Source organism: Melozone crissalis, unplaced genomic scaffold, assembly GCF_028551555.1.
Source record: "Melozone crissalis strain CALT ecotype California unplaced genomic scaffold, PUWL_Pcris_2 ptg000016l_1, whole genome shotgun sequence".
NCBI lineage: Eukaryota > Metazoa > Chordata > Aves > Passeriformes > Passerellidae > Melozone > Melozone crissalis.
Genome location: NW_026535794.1, coordinates 30,956,357 through 30,976,899, shown reverse-complemented (window position 1 = coordinate 30,976,899; position 20,543 = coordinate 30,956,357). Strand labels below are relative to the sequence as shown.

The 20,543-nt window shown below is 38.9% G+C and overlaps 1 protein-coding gene across 11 annotated transcripts in view; it reads right to left on the bottom strand.

Annotated features, from left to right (window-relative positions):
• Positions 1–20,543, bottom strand: part of HDAC9 (histone deacetylase 9) — a 452,941-nt gene that overhangs the window by 213,876 nt on the left and 218,522 nt on the right. For 5 of the 11 annotated variants that reach the window (XM_054273209.1, XM_054273214.1, XM_054273213.1 and 2 more), the window contains 4 exons: positions 10,260–10,501; positions 9,175–9,325; positions 6,962–7,088; positions 4,945–5,066 (listed from right to left, as the gene is read on the bottom strand). In XM_054273209.1, coding sequence (XP_054129184.1) covers positions 4,945–5,066; positions 6,962–7,088; positions 9,175–9,325; positions 10,260–10,501 — 642 coding nt within the window. The remainder of the gene's footprint in view (positions 1–4,944; positions 5,067–6,961; positions 7,089–9,174; positions 9,326–10,259; positions 10,502–20,543) is intronic. The other 6 variants (XM_054273205.1, XM_054273211.1, XM_054273207.1 and 3 more) reach the window with 3 other exon arrangements.

Below are 20,543 nucleotides of genomic sequence, written 5' to 3'. Positions count from 1 at the left end.
TCACATTTCCTTGGAGCTGCTGGCTCCCAGGGCCTGGACACCAGCTTGGCCTGTTCATTACGTGAATCCGGGAGCTTTGCCTCCAATTCACTCTGCAATTGCAACTGGACGCTTTTTCTCTGTCTAAAAATTCCTACTACTAATTACATGCTCTGAAGTTACTGATACTGAATTTGGGAAGGCTGAAAATGTTTGATGAAGAGGAGTCAACTTTAGGGTACCTTTCCTCCTTCTCACTGTGATAAGTACTGATTTCTTCTGAGCACATTATCTATTCCAAATTTGTCGAGATGGTTCACCAGCCCAGGAAAACATGGAGTCTGGGAGAGGCAGGAATGCTTAGCATCCCTGGAAAATGGGATAAAATTAGGAGAATCATATGTTTGCCTCATTTCCCTGCTTCAATAAACAAAGTGCCTCTCCCATTTATTGTTCTTGCTCATAAATTCAGAGAAAAATAACACTTCTCTCCACTGAGATGGACTTCCTCATTTTGGCAGACATGGTAATTGAGGGTTTGGGATACTCCAAGGTTGTTTTTTTAAAAATAAAAACCAAAAGAAATCCAGCTTTTTTCGTATACTGTTACATCACGAAAGAATGTTTTTCCTAGAAAATGCAAACAGAAGTAAACTTTGGTGGCACAAAAGGGGGAAGGAGAAAAACCTTCACACACAAAATGCTTTTCTTCTGATCTTCAACTGCCACAGTAAATTACCGAGTCACTAAGTGCACAAAGAACAGTAAGGAAATATTCTAATTAATTTTTCTTCTCAAAAATTACATCTGCTGAGTTCTCAATCAGGAATCTTTCATTCTCATTTACACAAGAGCTACACTGTTATTCTACTGCCTAATCAGGTTAATTTAATATGGGTTTTACAGAGTGATCTTCACGGCTGTGCAGGGCAAACTTCTTCCTCTCTTTCATCACAATATTAACAAATCCTTCATCTCCTCTTTCTTCCTGTATGGAATTGCACAACTTCTCCCATCCAAGGAAGAACCTCGTACTATTTGTTATTTAAAAAAACCCCTATGCTATGTTTCCATGGAATACGCTTCCAATTTTTGGAAAGTGAGCTACAAACATCTTCTCAAATTGTTACACTGTGAGAGATCTTCAGATCCCTAAGCACAATGCAAGCTGTAAGCCTACAACTCCATCTGCAAAGAAAGATTCAACTGGCACAAAATCAAAATAAATAGAAATACTGATTGACATTCCCATTCTTCCATGATTGTGCTAAACTCAGGAAAGAAAAACCAGTTCATACTTGATATGATGATGTCCCCAGGAATTTCTTCCAAAAAAAGAAACAAAATACAAAAATTCCATCTACAGCATCATTTAAAAAAGTACACAGCTTCAGCCAGAGAGCTAACCCTTGCTGGAACTTACTGGCTTTTGCTGGTTTGTATCAACACTTGCATATAAAAAATGAAATTTTAAAGACTGAAGAAAGTGCAAATGTTTGGGCCATTTGCCAGAATTTCTGCATTTTGAAAAGGTAAAAGAAAAAATAGAAAAAAGAATTCTTTGAAAAGCTCTTCTACCCTACCAAACCCATATTTTTTGGTGTGTATCCTCATAAAGAGAATAATATTTTCCTGGACAGATAGTCACAGAATAGAGGAGCTCAACAAGCAAAAGTTCCCCTTATTAAATGATCAGATTTTCAAAAGTACATGGCTCCCATCAGAGCTCTTAAAACAGTCAGTATGAATTTCAAAAGTGTTCAGTAATAGGGAGGTATTTTCAAACCTCTCTGGGTAATTTAGACACATTAGTCTCATTGAAAGTTAATGAGCCATGTGCTGCTCAAGCTTTTGGGTGCTCTGCAGAAAACACATTACAACTAGTAACCATGGTGCAAGTTTTGGGGATTTTGAAAATTTGATCTTATGCTGTTTACACTAAATTCTGCTCATAGCTACAGATGTGTAGCTTCTCATGGTGTATTTATCTATCCAGTGAAGCAATAGCTCCCCTTGCTCTACTCTTTTCAAAGTCTGTCAACACCAAGCATCTGAATGCAGCTGTGCAAAGAGTTGCATACCCTGGCCTCTAGCCCCTAGGACAGTCCCAATCCTCCATGCAGCTAAACTTTCTGAAGCCCACTGCTGACAACCTCTGCTGCATCTTGTACAGAAAGGAACAATCCAGATGGCTGAGACTTGTTGAGTAACCACAGTCACTGCACTAGGATGTTAACTCCGGTACCTAAACACTGACAGAGCAAGACTCAAATCTTTTCCTAGTTATCTAAGCATTCCACCATTCTAGACACTAGAAGTGTAAAAGCTGCAGAAAATATTTTCCTTTGTACCATTCCTTCGGAATTAATTTTTAGAAGATTAAAAAGGAGATGTCACTTCAGGACTAATTAAGCAAAGATTAAATGGATTACTGAACAAGAAAGTAAACAAGCAAAATTCATGATTTACTATGCCTGTGTGACACTTAGCACTGAAAAACACATTAGGATGTCAGGGAAGAATCATTCAGCCTTGTTCCCCATTACATCTGATCTCAGAGTACCTGATTCAATCAGAGTTATCTTACAAGAGCATTTTAACAACATTGGAGAAGAAAAATATACCTCTGTATCTTATATTATAAAGATTAAAAAAAAAAAGTAACCTAAAAAGCAAAACAAAGCTGTAATTAAAAGTCACAACAGGTATTCCTTTCTTAAGGCTGAAAGGAATGTGGGGTCTGCTTTCATATGAATTGCTGACTTCACGCAGGTTCAGCACCACAGAGGGTTTGCCAGGAGCCAGTGGCAATAAGAGTTCACAGCCTGAAGGGAAGGAAAAGAGGTTCACCCCTCATGGCAAAGGTCAGATTTCTGCAGGCTTACAGCCTGTCCATATACATGAGTGTTCGTGGGACACCTTTGTCTAGTAAGGTCCCGTGAGGATGGCACAGGCTCCACAATGTCCCCTCTGCCTGGAGGATGGCCTAGAGCCACCCACAGCAGTTTGGGGTCATTTGACTTGTGTCGATTTGGTTCCTGTTGCTTTTACACTCAGCCTCATGAACAATCATTGAAAACTTTGTGGGGATGTTGCTAAGACTGGAATTAAACATCTCTAGCACACAGAGAGACTGGATGTGTAAACAGGATATTAACAGTTGCTATTTTCACGGATATGGAGAGATATCAAATATCCTCTGTGGGTAACATACAACATGCTGTACACTTCATTATATTTGCTTATCAGAATCACTATGTCAATGTCATAGAAACGTTTATATTAATGATTATATTAGTATTTGTCTATTTATTCAGTAGATATCTTTTCAGAGAGTCATCATGTCCTTTGTTCAATTTTGGAACTGATGCACTGCATGCCCAAATATTTGGAATAACATATAGAAAACATCTGGATTTAATTATATTATAGTCCTCTTATGCAGACAATGGGAATTGAATTAAGGAATATTTTGAAACCCCCACAGAGATATAAAAGTATTAGCAGCTGCACGAGAACTTTACTGTTACAAAGTCTGAAAATGTTTTGTTTTACAGATCAACAGGCTGACACATCATAAATATCAATCATAATGTTTAAGATACATAGACATGGAAGAAAAATTAAAGCTTGCATTTCAAATACATGTAGATGAATTCATAGCATTTAGAAGATGCAAAATGCATCCTTTTGTTCAAAAAATGAAAATGTATAATCTATTGGCATAGAAAATATATGTTGTATGGTGGTATTAAACAGAGAACCACATAAGGGCCTATTATGTTGAACAGCCTGAACAAGATTTTATAGAATCTTGTTATATTGCCACTATATTGTACAAAGGGTAATTCAGCTAGAATAAATTAGCATTTTGCTTTTCATGCTTCCATTCCTTTGAAAATATTTGGGGATATAATATGAGCTTAGAGAGTCTGCCCAAAAGTATTAGATACAGGCTGGATTTTCTCTCTGAATATCTTCTGGTTCCAAATGCCACTTCTTTTCAAGTCAGTTTTGCAGTTAGTTTTCAATCTCCCAGTGGCAAAATCGCATTCAAAGGCTGTTAGCACAGTAGGGGGTCAGACTTTCTCTCTGAACGTAACTATATCACTCAACAGCAGACTCATGCAATAAGCGATCTAATGTTTTCTTTTCCTTTTCCCCCCTCCTCTGAGTGTCTCCCTGCATTCCTGGATACCAGGCACTGCACCAAGGTCCTGAGGCAACAGCCACATGGACTCCACTGCCATTCTAGCTTCCTTTATAGTGCAGAAAAAGCTAAGTCTACATTTCACCTGCTGTCAAGATAATATATTCAATTTTTAGATCTTCTAAAATACTCTAAAACCTTCAAAAGAACATCTTCTATGTGTCAGAAGAGATGCAAAATGGACACAGCGCAGTGCTGGTAATGGCAAGGTCACAGGTTCGACCCCCATATGAACTATTCATTGAAGTGTGGGACTCCATGATCCTTCTGGGTCTCTTCCAGCTCAGAATATTCTGTGATACGCATACAAACGCTGACAATCAATGACACAAAATACAATATTAATCCAATTCCTCCTCTTTCCATTATTTCCCCTCAAAATGCCCTGAAAGACATCGTCGAAAAGCAGAATACCATCTGAAGATAGATACTTTGTCTACCAAGCAGGGCAGAGATAGTTATTAAAGCCAGAAGAAAGGCAAAGAAAATAAAGATCCATGAAATGATGATCTGTTTAGAAACAAAATTTATCAGAACTGAAGCCTGCACTAGCTGTCAGCACTGGGAAACACCGACTCTTGGTACCATGTGGCCAGGCTGACCTTGGAAATACGCAGTCTGGATCTTTGAACTTACTCATGGCATCATCTTGAACTTATGGAACATGATATATACCTTGCTGAGGGACAGCCTGGCTAAAAGAAAGGGTGGGAGAATTGCTGGGCAAGGAGCTCAAATAAACGACGCTAACTCACCCGTTTTACGAAGTGGAAAATCATCCTTAGCATCCTGTGCTCCTGGTAAAGTATATTTGTATGGTGGCGAGGCCCCACTCAGGGGTGGAGAGCTTTGATCCAGTGAGGTATGGTGGGCAGCCCTGCAGCAGACACAGAGGTCACAAATTAGCTGTCACTGAGGTGACCAGCAGTAACTATCCCCACATGTTGTACACGTCTCAGCTGTGTTTATATTCTTGTTCCTCTAAGTGTGCACAAACCACAGGCTCATGTAACCAATTTCACTCTTACAGTAAGTTATGGAACTCCTTGGGATTCCCAAAAACACATTTTTTGCACTCATTAAAGAAGTCACATAGGATAAGATTCATGCTGATCTACAGACAAGGTCTGTCTCCAGTTTGGGGAATTGACCATTTCAGGTGGTTGCTTTTTAATATGAATCAGCTGACACACAGCAAAAGCCACTTAAGGCTTGTTTATCACGTACAAATAGATGTATATTGATCAAACCTTCTCTATCAAAATGTGGGGAATTTCCAGGGCAGGAGGGCTTGTATAAAATAACCCAAAATATTGAATTATTATCTCTTGGACAATAATTCCTCCCCAAAATTATTTAGTGGACAAGGTAAATGAAACCTTGAATTTAAGTTCAATTTGTAAATTTTGTGAGCACACCACTAGCATATAGCACTCATGTCAGCAGAGAAGCTTCAAGTTGAAGAGTGTTTTCTGTCAACTACTGGATGAAAGAAATATTGCAGGCAGAGATTTCTGAACAACCACACAGAAATTGCATCATGTGGCTCAGAAACAGGGCCTGGGTTTTTTGTTTTTTGGAAGGGGGGGAGGATTGGTTGTTTTTTTATCTCAAGAGGGAGAGAGGGAAAGGAGAAAAACTTTCAAACTTTATGTTTATCTAAATATTATTTTACTTGGCCTTTTACAGACTCTGCTTGTCTTTCCAACACAGTGTGGTTAATCAGTAATATGTCTCTGTCATGAGAGGAAGTACTACTTTCTGTAGTGTAGGAGAAGGCATCCTCTGCAGAGCTCCTCATACTCAGCCATCTGAGACTCAGATTATTAGCCCAGAAATCTTACATGTTCAAGAGACTACACATTATTTGGAAGGAAAAAATTAATTAATTACTGTATCTCCACCACACACAATGTAACTTTATATTAAGTCATTTCACCTATATGCTCTGGTTAGCTCAGAATGCAAACTTCAAGGGCCAAACTTCAGCAATCCATTTTAAAAATAATAAGTAAAAGATGGAAATCTAGTGTACCATATGCACTTCTGCTTGTCCTATTGGAGGTCAATGCAGGCATGACATTTAAGTCTTTTAGAAATGCAGACAGAGTTCATTTTGTTGGATTCATTTACGTGGGGAATAAAAACTGCAAAACTGTAAACTCTTAACATGTCAATAGACCATTTGAAGGACTCAACAAAATCACTCGCTTCCATGGTCTAAGCAGATTCTTGTCAAGGACAAGATATCATAAGAATATGCAGTCTGGATACTAAAATCCTGAGTCAGAAAAGTTAAATGAACACAGTCTTTCTCAAAATCCTTGTGAATTACTAACATCATTCAAGCAACTTCACTGGAAGCAAAGCAGCATCTCTTCAAGAGGAAATGTTTTGTGATTGATTCAAAATCCATGTAAGACAAACACAAAGTGTTTTAACTGCAAAAAATTAAGATACTTGGAAAAATGACAGGTATGGTTGTAAAATTTGTGATAGCAACAGCTATAGATGCTACAGATGAAGCAGCTGAAATAAAAACAATTATATAGATTTTTGAGAGAGTCTTGTTCTGTACAGCTCTCATCACTGAGCACCAAATACTCCTCAGTTCAACCAGAAATGCAACACTTCTGGCTTTTTGCTAATCTTTGGGTTGAACTGCAGCCTTGCTCTGGAGGCAGACTCTCAACACCCCTGCTGGAAAAGCATTCTGCCAAGTTTTAGCTGATACCTCAACGAGACAAGGAAGCAGCTTAAAACTGAACATACGTGTACCAGAGCTTGGGGTGACGGCTCATGGAATGATTCTTCCCATTTGCTGGAGAGTCTTTTGTAGCTGATTTACTTAACAGGAACTCTTGAAGTTTCTGCTTCACTTCTGTACTGGCCACTGCCCCTAAAAAATGCAGAGTTAAATGCGTCTTATATCTTTACTTTAAAAAAATTGCCCTTTTAAAGAAAACAACCCCCAAAACGGAGTCTGTGCCTTATTGCTGGAAGTTTTGCAAACCATAAACTAACTATTGGTAGAAAAAGTCAAAATGAGATAACATTTGGATTAAATGCTTGTCTGTGGAAGCCTGAAGCTGGCCATGATCCAAAAATCCAGTGAAGTCATAAGGAATATTTCAACAGTAGATGAGGCCATTTATCCAGGGCCAGATGTATCTAAAGAATTTAAATTATTTCCTGATAGTTTCCAACAATCCGAATACAGAACCAGCAATAGAACTAAAAAGACAGTAACAAAAGGTTAGTTTGAATTTTTAGTAACCAATGTTTTTTCTTTTAATAAAGTACTAGTAGTAACACAGCAAAATTGTCCTCTGAACACTGTCTTGGTTACAAACAGAACACTGCAGAAAGAGCCAGTAGTGATTCTTTTAATTGGAGCCCCTTAAGAGCCTCTACGTGCAAAGTCTGGAAGACAGGAGACACTGCATTTTGGCCTCTCTTGGTGGCCAGCTCAGTAGAGAACAAAATGTAGAGCATGTCATTGTAAGGTCAAACTGCCAAGCTTGCAGCATGGGATATGCTTCTTTACTCATAGCCAAAATAGTGTTCATTGAGAAAAAAAAATATGAAAACAAAAAATATTTTGATTTTCAAAAATCAGAGACAAAAAAAGGGACGAAACCTCATTTCTTTCAAAGGTGCAGCACTAAGGCATATTTGGTACTCTAAGTATTTTTGGTTACCCAACCCTGACACACCACAGCTGAGATGCTGAGCATGTCCCATGTGACCCATTGCCCACAAAATACCTCTACTACTGCTCTGCTTCATACTCCAACTCCCCTGCGCACACCTCCCTTCCCTCCTCTACTCATTGAAAAGATCATCACCACCAACAAACTCTGGGGCTGGGGCTGGGCCTGGAGGGGTCACAAGCTTCTTGGCTGGCTGTTACATCCTGAGCAGCCACCCAGCAAGCTCAAACTGAGAAGGGAACCATTGAGGTCACATCTCTGCTCTTCCTCTGGTAGGAGCACTAATAAAGCCTAACTGTTCATATGGAGGCTGATTTTTCTTATACTACGTAGAGGAACCTTTTGTTCCTGCAGTTTCCACACCCTCACATTTCTAGGTCAATAAGATGGAAACTTTTTTATGGGTTCATTGTTCTCTAAAGTACTAGGAGCACCATGGACACCCTAATTTCTAAAGCCTACGACATGGTACACCTACAGCTGTTGAAGTGATATCCTTTTCCACCCAAGGAAAAAAAGCACTTTTCTGCTTCAGTCTTTGTCAGTTAATTCTCGTGCTCACTTAGCAGGGCAAGTAACAGTATCTGTTTGTGGCAGCTTCATTTTGAATATCTTCATACTGTACTTCAACCTGATTTTCCAACTGACCTCACTAAAGAGAATTATTTGTATTTGTCTCCCTCTAGTGAGCACCAAATCCTAACAAACCTTTATAGTTATTTTCTTTATAGCTATAAAAGCTAGAAAAACTCTTGGTTACGTCTCAAGAAATGTCATCAAGAACAAACACAAGACAGTTTGAAAAAGTCCTAGCAAAATATTTAGAAGATGCACCCTAAGATATCCTTAAATTTTTCATTTTATTTTCAGTCTTGAAACAAATCTCAGCAAATAATTTAAATTTTTGCTGTTTTGTAGAGCTTTCTGTATTGAGAAATAAGTTCTTCAGAAAGTTCTCATGTGAAGGTTTATGCTTTCAAATTTTCTCATTTTTTTATACAAAGAGCTTGACTCCTGAGATGCATATCTGCGAGTCTGTCAAGCTGTGCTTTCCTGCAGCCTTCCAAGTCTGCACACAAACCAGAAATGTGTTTCTGTGGGTGCAGTGGGTGGCCCTGCCCTTCTCTAAGCACAGTCTTGACTTCTCGACCTGCATATTTCACACAGGAATAGGCTTCCTTCAGGTTCCTGTTCATAGTTCATTTTGGCTGGGAGAATGCAAAGGGGAATAAATTCATTTCTTATTAGGATTCATGGTACATTGGCTCTTACTTTCTCGTCCTCTTTCTTTGCCTCGGAGGGGAGGAAGCTGTTGCTCCCTGCGATGCCTCTCCAGTTCCTGCTCTTGTCTCTGCTGCTCCAGTTTCTGCTCTTTTTCAAGGAGTTCTTGCTGTTGTTTAATGGCTAGTAGTTCCTGTTGTAACTTGCACAGAACAAAAAGACATGAGAAAGTGCAGCTTGCAATGTTTTCTAGGTCAGTCCAGGTTAAAACAATCCCCCTGAGTAACTGAGGATCAGTGCTTGCTTTTATGCTTATACTTCTTTTCATCTTTTAGCTGACTTTTGAGCGGCATAGTGCATTACTGGCTGTCACCAAACTGGACTCTAGTGTCAGGTAGCAGCCTGCTGCTCTGGTTTCACTTCTTTCTCTTTTGGCAAAGATGCCTGGAAACTTCACATTGTTCTTTGCCTGTGCATCACCTAGCTCTGGTTGCTGTGCTCTGCTGCATTTGTCAGCTCTGTCAAGTGGAAGCTTAGCACAGCAGCACAATGGCAAGTAGATAAGAGGGGAAAAAATGAAATGAAAGGCAAGATCATAAATTCCCAGTCAAAATCCATTATAGCAATCCTGCCATAGTGCATGCAATCCCATAAATCATTTTCTTTTTGTATTACATGAGGAAGCTCAGAGAAGAGTGAAAACACAACACTATCGGGGTCTGCCTCCATTTTACAAATGCAAATATTATGCACTTTGCTATCAATTTGATTTGTGGTCACAAACTCAGTAGCCCAAAAAAGCAGTGCTTTAATATACTGAAAACAGTATATACAAAAAAACCAGGCACATTGAAGTTCAGCTGAAAATCCAGGCTGTAAAATAGGTAGTTCTATCTTTGGGGGATGTGGTGGCTTCATGAGCTCAGTGATTCTCACAGTATTGCCTTGGTCTGCTGTGAGCAAGTCACTGCCAGCAGTTTTGCTTTAAAAGGCTTTTGTCACCCCAATACAGAGAAAAGAGCACTCAAACACCAACTCTCAGTCACAGCAACCTTTCAGCCATGCTCCCTTTCTGTGTCTGCTTAAGCATATTGACTTTGCAGATAAAGTAAGGGACAAATGAAAAATGTTGCTACCTTAATGTGCTCCTGGAGCTGGGCCTGATGCTGGCGGGTCAGGTTTTCATGCTGCTTCTGGAACTCTGCAATGAGCAGCTGTTTCTGGATCTGCTGCTGCTGCTGGATCAGGAGCAGCTCCTGCTGTAGCTGCTTCTCGCGCATAATGGGGTCCACCATGGGAACCATCATCCTGAGATCCGTCCGCAAGTCTAACGGGGAGATCGGCTCCAGCCCCACGGGAACCTCCGACTTCACATCCACTGGGGGAACAGAACAACAAAACATAGAGATGGTAAATACAACAGGAGAAGGAGAAGAGAGAGCATTCCTACAGGGAAAAAGACCCATTTCACTCAAAGACTGTTTCCATGTACACACCTTTCAAAACATTTAACGCAATCTATGCTGTACGCAATCTTCAGCACTTCCTTTCCATTCTCTGCAAAAATACTCCCGGATTAATATTCTGCTAAGCAGGTTGACACACAACCCAGGTTCTAAAACCACGGAGCAATATTTAGTGCAAATCTCCTAGGCACCATTGATGTTACGCAATAAACACTCAGGGCGCTTGTTCAGCATAAGATGAAGGCCTTGCAGTTCCCACAGCACTGCAAGAGATTTTGCAAAGCTAGTAGGTAGATTTTTCTGAGGATACTGTTACACATGAAAAGATACTCAGTGCTACATGGCTACTGCATATAAATATACCTGGCAAACACAGAGGAATAACACATAACATTGGGCAATAATTTGACACACAAAATGACAAGTTTTAATTCAGCTTTTGGGAAAGTGAGCACCATGCATAGCACACTATATATGGCATGTAAGAAAATGAATTACTTCAAATTGTCGTAGTGATGTTATAAATTCTTAATCCAGCATTAAACTACTTAATGGAGGATCCTGTATCCTCTATCTCCTAATTTAGATCAAAGGGACTAAAAGACAGAAAAACAGAGAGATTTGACCACTTTCACTACAATACCTATAAAGTATTTTCCTGATTTCAGTATTGCCCTGATTTTCGCATCAAGTGAAGAGAGTGAGTGTAACTTTATCTTTTTCAAAAGAACAAAAGAATAACAAGCAGCATATTTACAAGAGGAAAATAAATAGCAGCTGAAGGTCTCTGCTAAAGCCCAGCAGTTCTGATTCCATCCACAAGAGGACAGTGAAACACAAACACATTCGCCCTAGTTCCTATTCCTCCACTACCTTCATTGGAAAATAAGATTATTAACTGAAAACAAACATGCTGTCGGAAATGATTCAGGAACAAGATTTTTAAGCATATTTTCTCCTTTTTCTCTGCTGCAGCTGTATTTGTTTCCAGGAGAAAACCAAAACGAAACAGAAATATTCTAGTAAGCAGAGACAGCAAAATTGAAGCAGTAAAAGTTGAAACTGCAGCAAATGGAGAGAGGACTGAATTCTAACTGTATGATCATTGGTAAAATGATCTATTAGTAAAAGATTTTACAAAAATAAGGGAAAAGGCATCAAATCTTTTCTACTGATCACAATTTTTTTATTCTCAAAATTCTGAAAACATACACTTTTCTGGGCCTTTTTAAAAATTCCTAATAACTGTGATTGTAAACCTCACAGCATAATTTGGCTTCTTAACCCACTATCCCAACAGAACGATTATGTCTAAGTGCTTACTTTTGTTCTGAGACTAATCACTAAATTATAAAAAATCACCTTTAACTTACAAAAACTACTCTTGATTATAAATAATTGCCACCGACCAAGAGAAATGGACAGGCAAACCCCCAGCCTTTCATCCCATTTATTCAGCAGCAATCCACATTCCATTTGTCTAGACTAAATATAGCCGCGTTTATACAAGAAATCAATAGTGCTTGCAGAGAGCAGAGCAAAGACATGAATATTTCATCAAACCCGGAGAGAAATGGCAATCAGCAAACTGACAGCAAACCGTGTAGGCTGACTGGCCCGCCAGATAAGTCTCCTGTACTTGGACAATGGCTCATTGCCTGCAAGTCACAATCTTATCATCAGCACTCTTCTATTTTTAACATTAATTGCATTGTAGGTGACAAAGGTTTATCATGTTTAAAGGGGAGAGATGGATTTTCTTACATCTTCTGTGACAGGATAATAAGCCCTACTAGGAGCAGTAACTGGAGCTCAGCAAACCCTGCAGGGTCTGGTTCACAACAGTGTTTGCAAACTGAGCCCCGCAGGGTCTGGTTCACAATAGTGTTTGCAAACTGAACCCTGCAGCTTATTTTGCAGATACTAGCTGAAAATCAACCTCTGCAGATCTGCACAGTGATTCAGGCTGATTATACTTCCCATCTTGGACCAGCATCGCATTTCTTCATTTTCAGAGAATGTAGCATGAAGGGAGGCCTTACAGATTTTTTTAACAATGGAAATTTCCTTTCACTATTAGTAAAATCTGCAACTGAAACCAGGCTCAGTTTGGCAAGCTACACATTTTCTAGAATTTTCACACACTCAAATAATAAATTTAACACAGAAATATCTACTTCATCAAGTTGACCTTAACCTCATTCCTTAATTTGAGAGAAAACAAATAGTAGGGTAGTTCTAGACTTGAATCCATAGAAATCAATACATAATATTTAATATCATTTCAGTGCCAATGTTTACCCACAAATAAAGATAAACATTTATTTCCTGGCATAAATATTGCTAACAGTAAGGCTATCACCAATACTTCGAATAACTGCTAACATAGCATATAGTAACTTTTAGAGATAATTACTGTCTTAAAACTGAACTAAGTAATAATCAACCTCATCAATGAAATTATTCTAAACAAGTAACTGCAGGATCACCAATCAAACTGAATGGTTTGCTACTGTCTGTTTCACAGTCCTAATGCCACACACCCTTTACATTCTTACTTGTTACTAGCTGACAAGAAAGAAACAAAGCAGCTCCGTGGAGCTACGTCAGTGTGAAAAATGTGTAATGGAGCAGAGAATCAGAATCAGCATCTTTAAAAGCTTTGACTTTTAGCTGAAGCATCTTCCCTCCACCACCACACCACTGCAATTTGAAGACTCTGGAGAGCAAAGGTGATTGGGGCTTTTTATGTTTTTTAACCCCCTCTACACAAATCCATGTATGTGTGTATATATATATATTCTGCAGGTAAAAAATTAATGACCTAATTAGTGCCCTCAACTTCAAACATCACCAGGAGCAGTGGGATGCAGGATCTAAGCAACAGGATTCATAAAAATATTAGACAAAGAAGGAAAGGGATTGATAATGAAAGGAAATATTAATCAGAGTTTGGTAAAGGCTAACTTCACTTATTCTTCAGGATTTTCATATCACCAATGGAGTAAAGCTGTAGCAGGCACGGTTCAGACACTGTTTTCAGCTCTCTCCACTGCAGTCCACAGCAGATCCTTCCCAACAGCTCTGCCAACTACATAGCAAGCCTGGGATTCCTCTCTAAGGTTAAATAAAGACAAACTCTCTGAGCTCAAGTCAGCTGCGGTGAATACAACAGTAGGCTGCAGAATATTAACTAAAAACGTTACTGAAAGCTCAGTGATTCCAGGAAATATGCCAAAATTTGAGTAGAAAAATATTTAATTTTCAGTTACAACACATTGCAAAAGGCATATGTATTTATTTTTCCTATAAATACTCAATTGCCTTTATCTTGAAACATAACAACAAAAATAGTCTCAGAAGAGTGTCCATATCAATTATACTCCATAGATGGCACTTCCCACAGGGCTTTTGAAATTCTGCGGAAAGAAAATAAGACACTTGAAAAACTGCATGCTTGTTGAGTGATTTAGATGCTTGAAGCATGTGTAAAAAGAGGTAAAGGAGCTTGGTTTAACCCTCAGGTTCTGCATTTCGAAACCATTCCTTACAACGGGAACACTGAACAACTGTTAAGTCTTCCACTAAGAGATGGTATTTCAATCTCTCTTTCTGGTGACTGGTTTCAATTCCTGGTGTATTAGGAACACAATTTTTCCAAATCACAAATGCTAAAGGAAAAGATCAGAAAATAAAGCAGCCCTCTTTCTTACCACCATCTCCCAAGACGGGCAATCTCCTTTTTTTTTGTTGGCAGTTATCTTTCTTGGCAAACATTTCTGCCACCTTTAAATCCAGCAACTGAAACAAGGAATGCTGTCATCACCTGAACAGTCGTCACTCCTGATTTGAGATGCAATCAAGAAGAATTCCAGTCAATTTGCTTATAGACCATCTTGTCTAGTACATTTATGATTCTTACATAAGAGGAACTGTGTGGACTGCTGGGACTGCAGGGATCCAAGTTAACCTTTTCCCAAAGGAATGTCGCAGTTACACTGTTGGGATGGGACAGTAAAAATGGCTGGAGATAGGGACCGGGCATAAAGCTGGTGAGCCTTCTTCTCCTGCCTGGGTTTTTCAAGGCAGTTTTATACAGAAGAAGCAGAAGTTTACTTTATAAAGTAAACAAGGAGGACTACAGAAGTTGGAACACTAAAATAAAACTACATCTGACAAAAGACAGATGACAAGTTTCCCCAACCAGCAGTATCAGGTAATAAAAACATATTCCTGAAAATACACAAAATTCAAGTAAAATCTAGAAGAACCAGTATGAAAAGCAGTGGCCACACCTTACCCCAGACAGAATCTTGGTGAAGTACTACAAAGAGAAGAGAGTTTATACCAGTGCTACTCTTTTGAACTATGCCTACAAAAAAGAGCCCAAAGTTATTATTAACTTGTACTGTACTTTTCATAGTTTTCATATGCTTTTCATAAATTGAAAAAAAAACCAGAATAATTTTGCACTATTTATTGTAAAGGAAACTGGCTCCATTTGGCCTCTTCATACAAAGAAAGTAAAAACACTTTTTGCAGAATTAGCCATCAGTCAGTCATGACATAATCAGAGCACTAAGGAATTTACAGAAAAGAGCCCTAAATCCTGAGAAGAGTGGAAGATTCACCCCCTCACCAATAAAGATAATACTTTAAATTTACTCTACAATTTAAACCTAGTATTTCTTTAACCAGATTTTTGTGCCAACTCATTCAGGACTTGAAAAGCACTGATACCTGAAAAGCTGTAAGTGTCTTTGAAACAGATTGAAAAAGTCTTTGAAAAGACTGAAAAGATGAAATACTGTAGGAGGCTGAAAGTTGCAGGAATAAGGAACAGAGGGTAAGAGGGAAATTTTGGCAGCCATGTGAACCACAAAGTAACTGGCAGGAGATGGGACAGAGAAGGACTAGCCAGGCAATAAGACACGAGCAGAGGATGAAACACAGGAAAAGGAGTTAAATTTCTGCTCTGAGAAGCCGCATTAGAGGGACGCTGCTCACTCTGTAATCTAAGAGCAGCCCTGGCACAGTGATAAGGTGGCAGTGAGGCCACAGTGTAAATAAGGAGCTAACACAGGAGCGATGTGTCCGTGGTGAGGATGCTGGGAAATTAGGCGAGCAAAGTGGTTCTGAATAGCCATGAGTAAAGAGGACTGAGACTGGCATGAAAACTGCCACTGAACAGCAATTGTTCAGTGTTGAAGAGTGCAGAAAATGCCCCAGTCTGGAGCCTGTTTCCTGGAGGAGAGGTGGCTGGCACCTTCCTGGGAGAAGCGGTGCCACAGCAAGACCTGTGAGGCAGACGGCAGGAGCGAGAAGCTGAAATGGTAAGAATAACTAGTGACATCAGAAGTACAAGTCAGATGATCAATAAACTGTGAAAGGTTAGGTTACCTCCCATGGGATGCTTTTATCATTTCAGCTCTGGTAGCTAAAGTCTGGTACCTCAATTCTCAGCTGGCATAATCTGTCATTCCTCTGTTAACTTCAATATAGGCAAAGCTCCTTTATGCCACCTGAGAAGCTAGATGCAGAGCCTCTCTCAAGAGAACAGGGATGAAAGAAGACAGCCTTCAGAGCATCTCATTTTAGCATGAGGACAAAAGCATCCAGATTTAGGATGACACTTGTAGAACTTTTTTGCAATATATGAAATCAGCAGTTTCTTTCTCCACTCACTCAATTATGCTGGAGAATGCAGCAAACTGAAAAAAAGTGTCGCCTAGATTTCACTGAATGTTATTAAATATTTTTGATTCATTATATGTCCTCAATCTTACACTGGATTTTGGTTGTCATGGGCAAGAAAAGCAGAAAAACTGCAAATGAAAGGAAAAATTTCTTCCAAAGGTAGCCCAATAACTTTTTTGGCAGTTAAGTACTCAACTGCATTTTGCAGTTTTAGAACTTCTTCACTTGGAAAAGAAAAAATGCAAGAAATTAAGACACATTTCAGAACAGAAAAAATATTTTCCAGAGTTATTTTCTTGATTATCTCTCAAGAGTCAGTAACTATTTTAAAAAGTACTATCACTGAATCAGAAGTATAAGTGAACTGTCAAACTTGATGAGGCACTCAATTCAGTTTATAGTATTAAGGAGAAGTGTAATAAATTAAGCTTGAAAAGTATTCCCCTTTGTTCAGAAAAAAGGAATCTTATCATGATTATACCTTTTTCCTATTTCTTTTAAGTGTTTGCATACATGTCATAATGAGAAGTAAAATAAATGCTAACAGCGATCTGGGCTTTGATTTACCATATTCTTATTTCCCCAGGGCCCGGAAAGGAAGCTCAAACAACCACAAACTTCTAAAATATCAGTGAGAGGCCTTGAAATACCAACACTGAAGTTACAGTTAGCTGGCTTTTGTAAAAAATCAAAGGCTTTATTATATTGATTTACTAAAATCAGATTCCTTCTCTCCAATAGGCTTTTGAATCAAACACTTGTAACTAGCACAAACATTAAATAATGCCATCTAATTTGTTATCTCTAGAAAGTTTTTAAATGTGAGTGTTTGCTGTTTCTTCTATACTGAATACATGAGTGAAAGTTCCACTTATGAGCCAGATTTCATGCAAATATCAGGCCAACCACTTCTGTCACAGGAATAAAGGCAATGTGCCCAGTTAATCACATCAGAACATGAAACACTTCTAAACTCAAACCTGGGATGATCTGTTATTGAGAAATCCAAGCTGAGCTATATTTGGGGTTTTGAGTTACTTTATTTATATTTCACCTTACGTACACATTTCTCTACACCCATCAGCACACAGGCACATCTTCACTTTCCAGAATAAGCCTTTTTGATACAAGGAACATGAATACCCTAAATTCTAGATACTACTGCTGCAGGCAAGATAAAAACAGGGCAAAGATAAATGCACATATAGTTAAAATGTAGAATTTCTATGTAACTTTATTCTCAGTTCCAAAATCTATGATACACTGATAATTCCATTAGATAATGATAATAAATCAGTGTTAGTTATGGCATGAGGTTAACCAATTAGACACAATGTGCTCTCTGCATGGTATCCATGCACAAAAAAAAAAAAAAAAAAAAAAAGTCAGGGAAGAATGTAAAACAGCGTTGTTTTGGCTGTGGATCTTCTGTGCAAAAATCAGTACCACTGCTAGTGAGAACCCTGTGAAGATGCCAACTCAGGTTCAATTTGGCAGCACCACTTGCTGGTTAAAGAACTATGTAGGTACAATGTCTCCAAGTCAGCAAGTACCAGCTTATCAGTATCTTCCACTCACTTCAATATAAATTTAAAATTAACTATTTAAATTGAAAGCATGTGTGACATAACTGTGTCTGTGCACTTGCATACATACACAATTCTTCCATCATATCCTGCAATGCTAAGAAAAATCATGGAGCACACGTGATACAAAAGGTTCCTCTCACCTCCCTTTTAAAAACGTGTATAATTCTTGATGCCACAGCCACATGAGAAAGGCAAAAAGCCTTCAATTGGATCAGTATCATTCCACATAAAAGCACAGTGTACCAAGTCCCCCAGGTTGTCAGGGATGACTGAAAGGGCACCATGGAGGGTTCTAGAGACCTGCAGTGTTTGCCTCATCACTGATCTGGAGGCAACACGAGGCTGCTACAAAGCGTACCAAATACATCCAGAACTTGGGATTTCACTTACTTTTCTCTCATCTCTTCTCCACCCATAAATGCTGTAGGTACATTTGTGACATTGTTGGGTTTACACTTGCTGAATAATTCACAGCAGTGGGGCTATCACTATTCTAATCCCAAGGTGATGACAGAGAGAGAGGAGAGGGGGAAAAAATCTCTTCCTTGAAGTGAGGGTATCAAAACAGCTACCATTTGGGCATGCCAGCAGGTATGTCCTGAAGTATCATAGGGCAGCATGCTCCAAGTAAATAAGACAGTGGGTGGAGGTTTGCTGAAGAAGTATCCCCAAATAGCATTGCTATTTCAGGGGTGTGACAGCCAGTGCTCCAAACAAAACCCTTGGAAGGCAAGATGTGGGGCAAATCTTTCAAGGAACTGTTGGCAACTTTGTCTTTTTTAGAAAAAAAAGATGGCTGACCCCAAAAATGCATTGAAAACAGTACCTTCCAGTTCCTTTTGCTGTTGTTGTTGTGGAAGTATGTGCTCCCCAAAACACAATAATTAGGGATTTGATTTTTCTCATTTTTAATGCATAGCAAAATCTAGCATTTACACATAACTTAGGCTTACAACCTCTTTATTATATCCAGGAAATCAAGAAAGACCTTATAGTATTCCAATGTTTCTTATAAATATTTATGGAACATCCTGATCTTGGACAAGCATTGGCCTAAAAATGAGGTTGATCCTAAGCAAAGAAACAGGGAGGACTGAACAGAAACCTCCCCCAGAGGAGGGGAAAAAATCCAACACAAGGATATTAATGCCTTTTAAAGAATCTTCCTAATGAGCTAGTAAATGTCATGCCAGTTGGAAAGTGGCAACACCAGTATTACTTACAGTGCCAGCTCAGAAATAAAGCTCTTACATATTCTATGCGGAATTAACAGTTGCAGATATTTATTAGCAAAGATGCATCTGTTTGTATTACACATTTTTTCCTACTCTGCTCCCCTTTGTACCACACTGCCTTGAACTGCAGCACCCTCAGGGGACTCTGTCTCCCTCTGCTCACATAAAACACCGAGCATATTTGCACAGGGACTGAAATAAAACGAATAGATAACACTAAATTGCTGGCTTGCTGTTTTTCAGAAGCCTGCCTGCTGGATTACTGATACCCAGCAGCAGAAGAGTTGACACCATGCATAGAGAAAACACTGTTGGTAAGGCAGGGAAAGTGAATGGCAAAGATAGTGGTGATGCAAAGCAAAGCAAAGGTAGGGTTTATTAGATGGCAGCATTCACCCACAAGTGTCAGAATGTCAAAAGTCGAAACAATGCTAATACAGCTGATGGGAACATTAGGCAGCAGTCAAGCCCCAAAGTTGGACAGATAATGGCATCAGGAGGCAGAGAAGACAGGCTGCACTACAGAAAGGAGGAGTTACTGAGGAAAGTCCCTCTCAGCTTGATGAAAGGGCTGTGAAGGTTTTAAAGGTCTTCATCCAATTTATTTTCTGCTGCAGATAGAGCATGTCTCTCACGAAACAACTTTGACTACCATGCAGACGGCCCCATTTCCATTACTGAGACCTTATATAAGGCAGGCACTCCACTAAAAGAGACTACATAAAATATATGAAGAGCATTATGAACTCACAAGTAAGGAAATGCCAATCTTCTAGGATTCTTTCTTATATTTTCGTCCCATTAATGTGAAGACAGTTGTGGTTTTGTAGAGTACAGATTCAAACCATAATCTTTTGCAGTAAGTAATCACAAAAGTCCCTCTCATATTTTGCCATTTGAGATTTGGGGGAATTACTTGAAAAACAGAGACAGACTCTCAGGTTCAGAGCTGCAATCCAAATATTGAAGAATTATTCCTTTTATACTTAAAGGGTGTCTTGGCAAACATAAACTCTTAGGTGTTTATTTTTAAAATCAAATAATGTTCTCAAGATGAAAACAAATCCCAAGCTAGGTATAAAAGACCTTGCTCATGTAATCATGTGGCACATTTAGCATCATTACTATTACACTACTTATCTAAATTGGACCTTTCCAATTTATTTCACTTTTCACCACAGTAAATTATGTCAAGCCTATTTTGTCCATATCTGTGTTTGCTTTCTTTTGACAATCTACTTTGATTTCTTGAAAAAGGGCTGTAAATCTGTGCTTGAAATTCAAAACATAGCAATACCAACCTACTACTGCTACAGTGTATTAGAGCAAGTAAAACTATTTCTATGGTTTTACATAATGATGTAACATTAAACTTAGAAAATATTATTCATGATTTGTGCTCTCCAGAATAGAGGAATCTCTGAAAGGCTCTC